The sequence below is a fragment of the Oryzias melastigma genome, linkage group LG11, assembly GCF_002922805.2.
Source record: "Oryzias melastigma strain HK-1 linkage group LG11, ASM292280v2, whole genome shotgun sequence".
Taxonomy (NCBI): domain Eukaryota; kingdom Metazoa; phylum Chordata; class Actinopteri; order Beloniformes; family Adrianichthyidae; genus Oryzias; species Oryzias melastigma.
In genome coordinates this window covers 16996317-17009526 of record NC_050522.1, presented here as the reverse complement: position 1 = coordinate 17009526, position 13210 = coordinate 16996317, and the positions used below count along the sequence as shown (strand labels likewise).

The following is a 13210-nucleotide window of genomic DNA, read 5'->3' as shown; positions in this document are numbered from 1 at the left end:
AAATACACCTGTCCATAGTCTTAAAGAGTCACACTGCAACTTCCCCATCATGACCAAGACCAAAGAGCTGTCAAAGGACACCAAAGGACAAGAATGTACACCTGAAAGGACTGCGATGAACCAATCCACCATAAGGAAGCAGCTTGGTTAGAAAAACAAACTGTTGGAGCAGTTATTAGAAAATGAAAGAAAAACAGGATCACTGAAAAAATTCCTCTACTTGAGGCTCAACCAGATCAGAACTACAAGGGAGGAATTCTTTGCAATAAAGGCCACTTATTGTGTTTTGAGGGAAAAGAATCTGAGAAAACAAGACCCATTGTGAAGCATGGGGGTGGAAACATCATGGTTTGGGAGTGCTTTTCTGCAAAGGGGACAGAACGACTGATCCATTTTAAGGAAAGGATGAATGGGACCGATGCTTCCATTAGTGAGAGTATCGAGAGTGAAACATGGCTGGATCCTCCAGTATGACAATGATAACAAACATCACCAGGGCAACAACATAAGAACATTTCAGGGTTATGGAGTGGTAGAGCCAGTTTCTGCGGAGTATAAACTTTGTAATGACCAGCAACAGCATCAAAACTTCACAGCTCTCGAGAAGAGCTGCAAGGAGGAATGGACCATAATAGCAGCTAAAGGCTTATTTTCTTTATTATTCTACAAAAAACACAACTAAAAATTATACATTTGTGTGCTTACATTTAGTCTCTGAAAATCTATGATGATCATCTTTTTAAGTGGGAAAACTTGCAGTGTATGGACAAAAGAAATATAAAAAAATTAAAAGATAATCTCTTTAAAATCGGTGTGGAGACTAAAATTTGCATATGAAAAAGTCAAGCGACTCATGTCTCATTTTGATCTGTACAAGTTCTTTATTTTAAAGCACAGCTTTGTAAATGCACGGAGAATACAACAATGAAATCTAGAATGTTATGAGAGGAAAGAAAGACATGAACAAGATAAAAGTGAAAGACAAGTGTTTTTCAGCCCTGGAAATAATACATTTCTACAATTTTCTCATTGGAGAAAAAAAAAAAAAAAAAAAAGTGAGACTACAACATGCACAACCGAGACAGAGGGAGGAAAAATGAATAAATGTTTGGGGTAAAGGTGTGTGCACCTTTCCACTGAGAACTCTCTTAAATGATAGTTTATGGGGTATTCCATTTTAATACCATTAATAGATACACTATGTGATAATAGACCACATCCCGTCATAAAGCACTCATCTTCCCCCTATTGTTGCTTGAAAGTGAGTTGATCCGAGTTAGACTGGAAGAAATGGAGGACGTGATGATCTGAAAGGGGTGGACATTGTTCATTTCATTTTAAAAGCCCAGTGGGACGGTTCTGACCCCGATTAAAAAGTCTTGACATTAAGTCTCATGCATAGCCAAGCATAGAAACGGGTCTTACATTTGGGGTAATGTCGGAGCCGCTTTGCCTCGAGTGGCGTTAGAGCTGCGGGGGTTTTGGCCGCTCGTACCTTTTAGGCTGGTCAGGGAGGGTGTTTGAGCAAATGTGTGAGTGGAAAGAAAATTCCAGGTATTAAAAAAAAAACACTGCAGTAAAACAAAATCAAACTATGACACAATGTACATTTACATTCCTGTCTACCTGGCCCCCGGTTTCTTATTGTTCAAGAAGGAAATTAAAATAAAAAAAGAATTACAGCACTATTTATTCATCGCAGGGTTTGACGAATTTGAAATTCCAGAAAAATAAGGACATGCATATGCACCGTTTGCTAATAACATGGTTGGGATCCAACTGGATCAACCTTTCCTCGTGTTATCCTTTAGTGATGAGTGACAAACCTTGGTGGCGTATGCGACTGCACAAGTTCAGTCTGAGATCACAACGGACGCTCAAAAACCTTCCTTTTCTTGTAGTGAGGAAACAAATGCCGGTGGTGTGTGGATGGAGTCACCGTCAGCTGTTGACGTGAAGCAGTTGGCATTTTTTTTTTCTTTTTAGAGTTCGGATCCGTCTGTTTGGGTGTGACCTGATGATGTTTTGTTCTCATGTTGCCCTGTGAAATGTAGATGCATCTCCTATAGGGCTTCAGTCGATGGGTCCCCTCCGCTGGAGCCCGACTGAGCGCGCTTGATGTACAGATTCAGCAGCTTCAGCTGTAAAGAGAAGACCCCCGATGGTCGACACGTCAGAAAAAAAACATCCAATATAGCAGCTAAAAGTGGAAAATTCCATGCAAATTTCAGGTGAATGAAGCTCTAGCTCACCTTGCTGCTGGACAGCTGACTTAAGTGTGGTTTGAGGTCTTCTCCTATAACAGCATAAATGGCCACTAAGCAGAAGACGCAGGCTTTCCTCACACTGCTTTCAGAGTTGTCATAACCCTGTTAAAATAAACAAATAAAGTCAATAAATCAGATTTCGACAGTCCCAGTTCTGTTTTATAATTATTTATTTAAAAAATAGACACTTTTTATGTATTTTTTGCTTATAATGATCCAGAACTTGATTGCTAATGTACATGATGAAGTAAAATTACATGTTTACAGATTATTCTTTTAAACTTTAGAGTAGTGGTTTGGATTTTTGTGTGCTTTGATTTATATTTATAAATAAAAAGTCAATTTTAGCTTTGAGAATCATAACTACATTGCAAAACAGGCTCTTTAGAATAAAACTAAAAACTCTTGCCACATTGGCACATGGAGAAAGAAAAAAAATTCTAGTTATGTTTTCTAAAACTAAGATTATTTTGCTATTAGAAAACTTTCTTGATAAGATTTTTTTTGTCTTGCAAGACAGAAAATGAATGAAATTTTCTTGAAAAAAGGGCCTAAGATTCAGTTTTTGCAGTACAAGAAAAGCACAAAAGTAAAGCATGCTGGTACTTGTGGTTTCTCTGATACAGAAAGGGATGTGGATCGTTGCTAAGGTGATGATCCGATTTGATGCATGAATGCAACTCAACAATTCACACATCAAAACACGACTCTTACTTTAAAATATGTTTTTACAGTTGCTTTAAGTTGTCTTTTTATTAGATGTATACAAATTAAAATTATATATATATATATATAAAATCACCATAATTCATATCTTTAATTAGGAGATCAGAATAAACGAAAGTGATAAAACACAACCATTTAAAAAGTCAATCTTCTGGTTAAGTTCAGCATAAACATAAAAAACACAAAAATCGCTGTTGTTTTGGATCATTTAGCAACAAATCTTGAAAATGCTCTTCAGTTTTTTCTATAAACAAAGTTATGCAACACTTCTGAAGCGTTGCATATTGGTGCAAAGCCAGTATAAAGTCGATTTTTCTGTAGCAGAATCTGCTGATTCACAGTGATTACGTAATCACTTCACAACTGTGCAGAATCCCCTGGAATTACGTTGATTGCGTCAACTGTTTAAGAGTTACCGGAGCTGGTGCTAAAGATAATTTGTTTGTTTTTTTAGAACTTATGTCAGTGAGCACAACTCATTTTTTTTCAACAGTAAAACAAGTTAAATTTTTTAAAACGGGAAAATTTTAAAGATTTATTTACATCCGGTGACAGGGCTGCGCATACGGCTTATTTTTTTTAGGTTATTCTTCATTTCAAAGCAACAAATACATTGTTCCAAAATTGTTTTTTACCACACTCTACCATACTTTTAAAAATTACGAATCAGCAATCTTGGACGTCGCAAATATTCATTTTCAGATTTTTGGGAGTAGATTGCAAGTATAAAAGTTTATTTGAATACTTACAGCCCTGGTAATAGAATCTGTCTATATACATTATTTTAGTGCCAAATCTCTCTTAAGCTTTATACATGAGATCTGCTATCTTTCAATCTTGTTAACTGAAAACACATTTAGTAACTTTTAAAGAGTTAAAAAATATACAAAATGTAAATTTATGTTTAAGTCTTTAACCTGAACAAGTCCTGGAACGATCTCGGGTAACATGCTGGCGAGACCCTCTCGAGGGATCCGCTCCACCACCTTGGTCTGCATCTTGATGGCAGCCAGGTTGATGGGGTAATCGGCGGACTGGATGATGGGGCACAGCACTTTGATGCACTGCTCAGGGCTGATGGACAGCGCCAACATGGCTGCCGTCTCCTCCGCTGCTCGTACCACCTTCAGAAACACAAAGGCGGACGTGTCATTTCATATTTCACGCCTCAGCTGTATCAGACCAACTAAAACGGGCTTTAAACAGAGTTCTGTAAAAACGAAGAGGGTTACCTCCTTGTGAGGGTCTTTGTGAGCCTCCAGGGCCTTCATGATGGTGAGTTCTGCATAGTTCTTGAACCTCCAGGGCTGCTTACTCAGAATCTCCCTAAGCACCCGTAAGGCTAGTGTTCGGATCACGTGCTAATGGAGTGAAAGAGATTTAAGATCAGAGGAAAATAGCGGATTTCTTAACACGCAGACTCCCTGTGAGCGCGTACCTCTCTGTCCCCCATCGTCTCCAGCAGCAGAAGCAGGATCGTCTTAAAGTGCTCATCCCACACCTGTAGCGTGTTTTCACGGATCAACTTCAGCAGCTCGCACAGCGCCGCTTTCCTTTCCTCGATGCGCTCGTTGTGATTGGACAACTCTTTGAGGAGCTCAGCCACGAGCTCTGACTGGTCCAGGCCGCTATCTGTTGAGAGGCGGCGCAAAAGATATTAAGATATCGGCTGTGTGGCTCCAACAGTAATTTCCTGACAGAGAAAGGTTTGGGGTACCGTCGGTGAGATGTGCCGAGTCATCCAGGCTGGTGTCTTTGCGGCTGTGTTTAAAGGGGGAGTCGGAGAAGTGCTCCCGCGCCCCACGGGGGCTGGAAGACAGGAGCGGGGTGTTCAGGAGGGACGTCTTGTTGTCAAGAGCCATGCGGCCGCCATCTACCAAGTCTGAAACTCTGCCGTCCATTCCACCGCCCTGAGAGAAGAGGCATATTTAAAGATTTTGGAAGATTTTCTTGTAAATTACCAAAGGTAATTAAAAATACTTAAGAAATTAAGATGTTTTCATGTCGAAATAACCACAGAAAATAAAACATTCTCACTGGTTATCTTCAGAATAAATTTGTTGCAATTCAACACAAATTATGTGAAACATTAGAGACTATTAGGGTCATTTTTTTAACTCCCATCTGTGGATCAACAAAGCATTGCTTTATTTTTCTGATATCAAGATGATGTAAAGATACAGTTCATAGGGAAAAATGTCCCACAAAATCATGCTCTAAACATGTTCCTGTGGCATTTCTCTGATGATGGAGGACATGTTTTAAGAAAATTATGCATAAAATTGCACTTCTGAGTATTTCTTTATTCAAATCATCGTGAATCAGGAGGAGTTCAAAAATGCAGTTTGCAAAAGAGTTTATTTGTGATTAGAAAATACGCGGCCGGCTCACAAGCTGCCGACGCTCTACTCTACTCTGGTAGGGGAAGAGGGGCGGGGTTACTCCACGCCATCGGTTTGAAAAATTCATGCTTGTGAGTAAATAAATATGTTTATTTAGTCAACAACGTATGTTTGTGTCAACCGAGTGTTAGCATTAGCCGTCCTATGGGAAATCCCATTATACGTTAGCATCAAGCTAGTGGACTTCAGTATTATGCGTTAGATCAATCTCTACTTTTATGGATTGATTATTTATCTATTAAGCTTAAATAGATTCAGATTGATTAATGGATTTTATCAATCTAGTCGACTTGAAAGCATTAATCTCAACAGAGCTCGTGTCTGCACCTTTATGGAATTCCATAATAGGTCAAAATGCACTTAAAACTATTTCAGGAGATCTTATCTAGCATGGTTTCCACTGTAGGATAATATAAATCCATGAAGATAAACACAAGCCTCCACTTTGTCTTGGCATGATAACAAAAATAAGAGCCTGCGACTTCGCAGAGGTTGACACTCGACCCGATTGAGAGGTGATGAGTTCTAAGGTACTCCTGTTTGTGTGTATGTATATTTACACCCAAAGCACTCAAAGCGAAGCGTCCCTGCTGTAGTCTGATGAGTCAGATGTGCTGATGACATGAGGGCCGGTTGGGTTTCAGATGAACCTCATGAGAAATGTCAGGAGGTCACTCCTCCGTGAGAGAACAGTATGTCCTTATAAGTGTCCCGGCTCAGTGGGCGGGACTACAGCGGGAACACACGGCACGTCTGGAGTCGAGCGTTTGTACTTACTCAGTACTCAAACTAAAACACTAAAAGAATGTAGCAAGTTTTGATGATAAAATCCTCTTTTTAGCCATCAAGTTGACTGTAAGCTTTAGTAATGACCAAAAAGGATTAATTTCTAAGTCATCAGCACAGTAGGCCTCTCAGTTCCTGCAGAGCTGCTGGAGTGGATCACATGTCAGTAACATGAACTACATGTTGGTGTCAAATCCAAGAAAACAAATAGGATTACAATTTTTCTTAGAACCCATAGAAATAAATTCTTGCTTATTAGCACCTGTCAGAGTAAAATGAAAAGAATACTTTGATCTAAAATAGCTTTTCTTTTTACTCATTTTTAAACTAGATTTGTCCTGATTTACATCCCATCATACACATTTGAACATACTAAAAATGGTTATATGGAGTTTCTACAAAATATATACATAAACTTGATTGTTTTCCTCAAGATAAGGAACTCAAAAAGAGTTTACCTTAGTAGGTTTAGTGCCGACTTGTTAATAACATGACTCAGCATTTTAATGTTTTTTTTCAGATCAACATATGTGTTTATCTTTATTAGTTGCAGGAATATTTTAGCAATTCTGGCTAGAGTCTACTAAAAATCTGAAAAAAAGCTGTTACGCATATTTGAACTAGTTAAAAATAGTCTACTTTCAAATGAAAGACCGTCTTCTAAATAATGCTTCTGGCAATGTCGATAAAAATAAATAAATAAAATACTTTTTTCTGATTTGATATTGGAAATTCTCATGACATTGTTGGTCAGAGTCGAATAAAAAAATAAAGATTGGGATGTGACCTCTGACCAACATCCAGAACGCCATTTGGCGGCAAAACCTGACATTTTGTTTTAGAGTATGGCTTAAAAGAAAAACTCTACCTAAATATTAATACATCTTTCATTGTAATCAAATAGTGAATTGTATTTATTTAATGATTACAACATTGCAACTGTATTAAAGCTGCTTTTACTCAAGCAAATTCATGGACCTTTGTTTTAGCAAATTTAGAAATTATTGTTTTGAAAGGGAAGAATAGAGATTCTGCATTCACAGACGAAGGAAAAAAAGTGTTGAAATACTAATAAATATTTAACAGTGGAAAAATTGTGACACAAGTAAAAAAAAAAAGAAAAAGGCAAAGCAAAGTGTGCCTCCCAGTTCTTTCATGTATCTTGCCATGTTTCAGGACTCATGACTGATAGCGTCAAGCAGCAGCTGGACTTCACACTATCATCTACAAATGAGTAACAATAAGTAAACAGCAGGTTTACACTATAGTACACCAAGTGTGGTGTAATATCACACTTAGAACACACGATGCAGATAATAATTTATCAAAGACAGATAAAAATAGACCTCCCAAGGGATATTTTACAGCAGTAAACGGTTGATATCACAGCCCCCGTTTCCCATACATCATCCTGCTATCTGACTGACCTCCTCTCCGTCTCGCCGTTGCACTGGATCGTTCATATCCTCTTGGCTGCGCACGCTGAAATTCTGGATCGCCTCTGTGACACCTTTGAGGGAGCTGTAGATGTCCTCCGAGTTCATGTTTTCTGTGTCATAGTCAAATGCACTGCAATGACAGAAGACTGAATGTTAAAGAAAAAAAAAAAATCAAAAACTTTGTTTCTAGTGATTTTGTGCGGGGCAAAAAGCTGCATTTATAATCACAAATGAACTATCACTGAGTCTGCAGGTAGATGCTTTGGACTTTACCTTGGTGATGGGGTGTTCTGGGAGGTGTTGGTAGGAGAAGTGACAGGACTGGACCAGCTGGCTGGCGATCGGGGAGTGTGGCGAGTCAGCGGGCTGCCCATTGGTGCCTGACGAATGGAAAAAAATGACATTGATTAGACACATAGGCTGTGTGCCCAAAGCTTTGTGTCGTTACGTGAACGGACTCTTTACTCACCTGTGCAACACTGCCCGTGTTCTTCAAATGGTTCTGGAGCAGCTTGGTAGCCCCATCCTGAAAGGTTTTGGGAAGAGCTGCCAGCAGCATGGTGAACTCTGGAGTGTTCAGCTGGAAGAGGGCGATTAGCACCGACTGGGCTGCCTGGAAAAAAATAAACAAAACAACTTTAAAACTTTTTAAAGCAAGAAGGCAACAAAATATTAAAACAATTAATGACAGTTTTTTGTTTTTTTTTGTTATAGCTGTAAAAAAAAAAACTTAATGTGACATAAGGCTACAAATATGATTCATTAAAAATGCTTTTTCCTGTCTAGTTTTGAATCAGAACTGGAGCTTTCTAAAACTTCTTGTATTTGCATCATATATCAGAATTTTAAATTCAATACAAACTTCCTAATAGCAGCAAAACTGTGTTTGAAGTTTAATATTAGCCTGCTTTTAATCTTTGTGCTAATACATATATAGATATTTAAAAAAAAGAAATTTAATATGCACAAGTTACCAAAATGTTTGTGACCAAAAAGCAAACACAAAAACCAAAAAATGCTGTAAAAATCATAGTTCTGTTGAGCATTACTGTTGTTCAAATTATCAACTTTTTTTGGTTAAAATATATTTGAGTTTTTTTCCTTTTGAATCAGCCAATCAGAATGTTTAGGGATTATAAACTAAACCAATGGGTTTTTTTTCCAGTGTTGCGCTTGGATTCATCACCAAAAAAATAAGTAATATTACAAGATTAAAGTAGTACATTTACAACTTTTTTATCATAAATTTACAAGATTTAAGTGCAAGTGAGTCAACATTCCAGCAAGTGAACACCGTGAGCAGCAGCAGATCCATTAAACTGTAAAAAGGATATTGGATTTCAACAGGTAAGATGAATACAAATGTTAGGAAGCTTATTTATTTGATTTACAGTTAATCAATGTTTTATTCATTGATGAGCTACTTGCAGGATTTCTGCGGAGGCCGTTTATGAAGCCAGCTGTCCACTTCCTCCATGAAAAATAAAATCCCCTCCGAGTCTGCGTAATGCTTCAGTCTGAAGAGGCCTAATTTTAGGAATTTTCAATGTTCTTGTGCTAATTTAACAGATTATTTCATTCATCTTGGTTGTTTTGTGTTCAAACAGAACATTTCATTTCATCTGGAGAATGCGGCATACGCAACACTGTTTTCATTCTCCTTTACTCTTCCTTCTGTGGATGACAGATACATGACGTGAGGTGGCGGATGGTCTTCTGGGTATTAGAAAAAAAAAGGCAGAATAAAGTGGCGATTCAGCAAACGTGTGTCTCTGAGCTCTTTATTTTACATATGAAACTCCGCATTACCAAAACCGAACAAAGCAGCTACACTAATTCTGATTTGATTTTGAGTCTCTGAAAGGTTCAGAATGTCTTTGTTTTTGACACCGATCTGGGAATAAAGCTTCACAAGATGCTCCACGTCTAACATCTTCAAGCACAGCTCTGAAAAACAGACAACTTTAGTTCTTTTGTCATTAATTTACGTTTTTTTCTTGCAAATGTAAGACTTTTTTCTCCTAAATTTGCAACTTTTTTCTCGTAAATTTACGAGATTTAAAATAATAAATGTACAACTTTAAAACATGAAAATTTACATGAAAAAAGTCAAATTTAGCCTATAACTTTTAAAGTCATAAAAATTGTAATTTATTCTTGTAATTTAACAGTTATGACTGTTTTCTTGTACATTTTTTAGATTTAAAAATTTGAATTTTTTTTTTTTTTTTTGTTGATACTTTGTCGTACCTGCTGTTGGTTCATCTTATTGACATTTTAACACCACAAGTGTGAGGGGGAATAATATGTGCAAGTTTTGGGTTTCATTGTTTTTTGTATCCATGTGTATTTTTTAATTTAAAAGTTTGGTTTATGATATTTTATAACACCCTCCAGTGCGGCATTAACTCAGCTGGATGAGTTTTTCATGAACACTGAGCACTGCAGTGAGGCATCAGTCACCTTTCTGACATCGGAGCTCTTGGGTTCAGTCGTCCAGGTGATGATGCGTGAGACAGCCAGCCGGGTTTCACTGGAGTTCACAAAGTCTGGGGCCTCCATCTGTAGAGTCAGGGTCTCGATATACTTCAGAATGGCCACCTTCACCTGAAACACACAAACATGTCAACACTTTGTTAATGAATTTGTTAATGTGGTGTTTACACCTGTGCACAACAACCACAGCAGGCTCTTGCAGGCCTGGAAGTCACACGGTCTCTGATGAATCACGTGAAATGAAGAACATTTATGGTCATGCTTTACAAAGAGGAAAACAATCCATCAATACAAAAGTAGAGACAATGGTAATAGAAAGAAAAAAATAACCACAGTGAATGAAAACTGTCACCGTTTGTTCCGAAACGTCACAACTGATGCCTGCCCCTATTCCCCTCCTCCGCCTGAGTCTCTAAATTTGCCCCCGCAAGGAGCAGAACTTCCTCCAGCGGCGTCGCAGTATTCTGCGCGCCGCATCATTGCTCCCCCCAGAGCGCACTGACCTGGGAGGACTGGCTCCAGGCTGCAGCCTGCTCGTCTAGAGAGCAGGCGTGGCGCCACGCTCTGGGGGGGAACAATTTTACCCCGGTACCTCCCCTGCCTCGCCCTCGCCTGCAACACGAGCTCCGTACAGGCTTCAGAGAGAGAAAGGAAAAGCACCGCGTCAATCAACGGGGACCAAGAGGGGGGGCCAGGGGGGTCAAAGGAAAAAGGGAGTAGAGTGGAGGTGAAAGATGGGTGGAGGCGGCGGGCAGGGATGCGGAATAGTAACTTTTTTTTCTGTTTTTGCAAAAAATTGTCCATTAATGTTCCCGTCAGCTGTTTGTTCTATAATGATGACAGCAGCTTCATAACAATGTACTAATGCTTTGATGAGTTCTTTGAAGGAGAAATCAAGAGTTCCAATACTGTCCCCCTCCCTCAGTTTTTGATATTTGTAAGGATGCTCGCTGCAGGGCAAAATACCTTCAACACTGTTTAGTCATTAACTAATTTTTATTTGTCTAAGAAGTTTAGAGAAAAGGCAAAAATATGATGAACGATGCGAGGAAGCAGGAATTGTGGCGTAAACATCCCAGATGAAATGTTGAGGCAAAGAGTTAAATGAAGAAAAAAAAAACAGGCAGGAGGGGTGAAAAAGGAGCTGGAGGGCAAAATGAGGCTTAATCGATTGTTGTCCAAGCAGAGCCTTTGAGTCAAAACTCTGGGTCGCACAGCCAGGATGGGCGGGCGGGGTACAGGCACAGAAGTCCCGGATGGTTTCTTAACTTTACACCAACTTTACACCAGCGATACACAAAACTTTCCACGTGCTCGTCTTCACCTTCAAGTTCGGCGTCTGCGTCTGATCCACAGTGAACCTCATTAGAATAGTGAACTGGAGGTCATTGGGGAAGGACTCCCTGTAAAAAAAAGATGAGAAGATTAAAGATTAAGATAAAAAAAAACTAAAAAATGATTTTATCTATTTGTACTCTATAGACTCTCACAAACGCACATTTTAGTGAAAAAGACACTATCCTGTATTTACTATCCTATATTTTCCAGTAAAAAATGTACCATCCTGTTAAATATTTGACAATCAACTAAAAATAATTTATATTTACCTGGTTATTTGCACTAATACTATTTTTTAGGTATATTGAAACCATTCTATTATGTTCATTCCTAAAGAAGTAGAACCAGTGTTACCAGATCAAATTCAACCAATTCAGTGGATGCCAAATTATCCAAAGAAGCTAGCATGTTGCTAAAATATTAGCTTAACTAAGAATTAGCTCTTAAAACAGAGAAGTTGCCAAATTAGCCAGAAAAGCTAGATTGTTGCTAGAATATTAGCTTAATTCAGAATTAGCTCTTAAAACCTAGGAAGATGCCAAAATAGCCAAAAAGCTAACACGTTGCTAAAATATTAGCTTAAGTCCAAATTAGCCCAAAAATGCAGGAGAGATATGAACACCAAAAGTAAAAGCATGAATGTTCTATCCTATGTTTTGATACCAAACTTGCATAATTTGTACAAAGTACACAAAGAATTAAACAAATGTACATCCAAATAAATAGATTTTGTGTTACCACAGTAGTTAATTCTGCTTTAAGTCCCACTCAAACCATATTTCATAAAATCTTTTCCAGTGATCTTTTAATTAAGATTATGAAGTTTTTTTGCCAACATTAAAAAGCCTTTATCATTTTTCAAGACATATTTTATGCACAGCTTCAGTAGCTCATTAGTAATACAATTCTGTAGAGGTGCAGAGCAATCCCGCCCCTCTCCCTGTTGTTGAGAGCTCCGTTTTTTTCCGATTTTTTCTTTTTTTAGACACCTTTTCTGTTCAGGGTCAAATTGAGTTGCTAAATTAAAACACTCATATTTAGAGCTACAGAAGATGACATTTAGAAGCTGCACTGTCCAAGCTAGACAAATTGCAGGTGAATTTTGAGTAGGAACAAAATAAAAAAGTATATTTAACAAAGAAGCTTTAGGTTGATCGTGGTCTCCATTTCACACGTTTCCACCAACCTCGTGACGTCCAGAGCTCTCTGCACTTTGGCTTGTACGGAGCCCAGAAGGTCTGCTCCCATCTTCTTCAGCAGCTGTGTGAGCAGGACGAATAGCCAGTCCTGTAGGTCGTCCTTGTGGACCTGAATGAAGTCCACCAGAGTCTCCAGGAACATACTGAACACCTGAGGCACACAAACGAATTCAAGGTTACGCACACAAACTCATTCAACTCTTTTCCTAAACACTACACACCCTCACTAATGCATGCATCCAATCACTCCTGAATCTACTAGACAGAAAGGAGAAGTAAGAAGAGTATTAGTCCCCATTATTTATTATAGTAGAAGCTAATCTTCATTCTCAGTCACACAAACACAATTAAATGGTTTTCAGTGAGACTTCAAGGTCCACTCCGATTAAAATTGTGTGGGAACGCTGTTAAATTAAATCAAAAGATGATCGGAGTGGGACTTTAACACATATGTAAGTTGATTTCACAAAGACAGCACAGTCACAGGCAGGTTAGTGTGTGTTATTTCTTGGTAACTGATCACCTGACCCGATTAATGAAGCCTAAATTCATCCAGA

General features: G+C 38.4%; 1 protein-coding gene across 1 annotated transcript in view; it reads right to left on the bottom strand.

Moving 5' to 3' along the window:
- Positions 1 to 858: 858 nt before the first annotated feature.
- clasp2 (cytoplasmic linker associated protein 2) overlaps positions 859 to 13210 on the bottom strand; it is a 52305-nt gene continuing 39953 nt past the window's right edge. Inside the window, 12 exon segments of the mRNA XM_024296341.1 lie at positions 859 to 2141; positions 2253 to 2369; positions 3911 to 4117; positions 4226 to 4354; positions 4432 to 4625; positions 4711 to 4903; positions 7609 to 7750; positions 7894 to 8000; positions 8090 to 8233; positions 10084 to 10227; positions 11441 to 11519; positions 12641 to 12804. Of these exon segments, the coding sequence (XP_024152109.1) occupies positions 2064 to 2141; positions 2253 to 2369; positions 3911 to 4117; positions 4226 to 4354; positions 4432 to 4625; positions 4711 to 4903; positions 7609 to 7750; positions 7894 to 8000; positions 8090 to 8233; positions 10084 to 10227; positions 11441 to 11519; positions 12641 to 12804 (1698 nt within the window). The 3' untranslated portion in view covers positions 859 to 2063.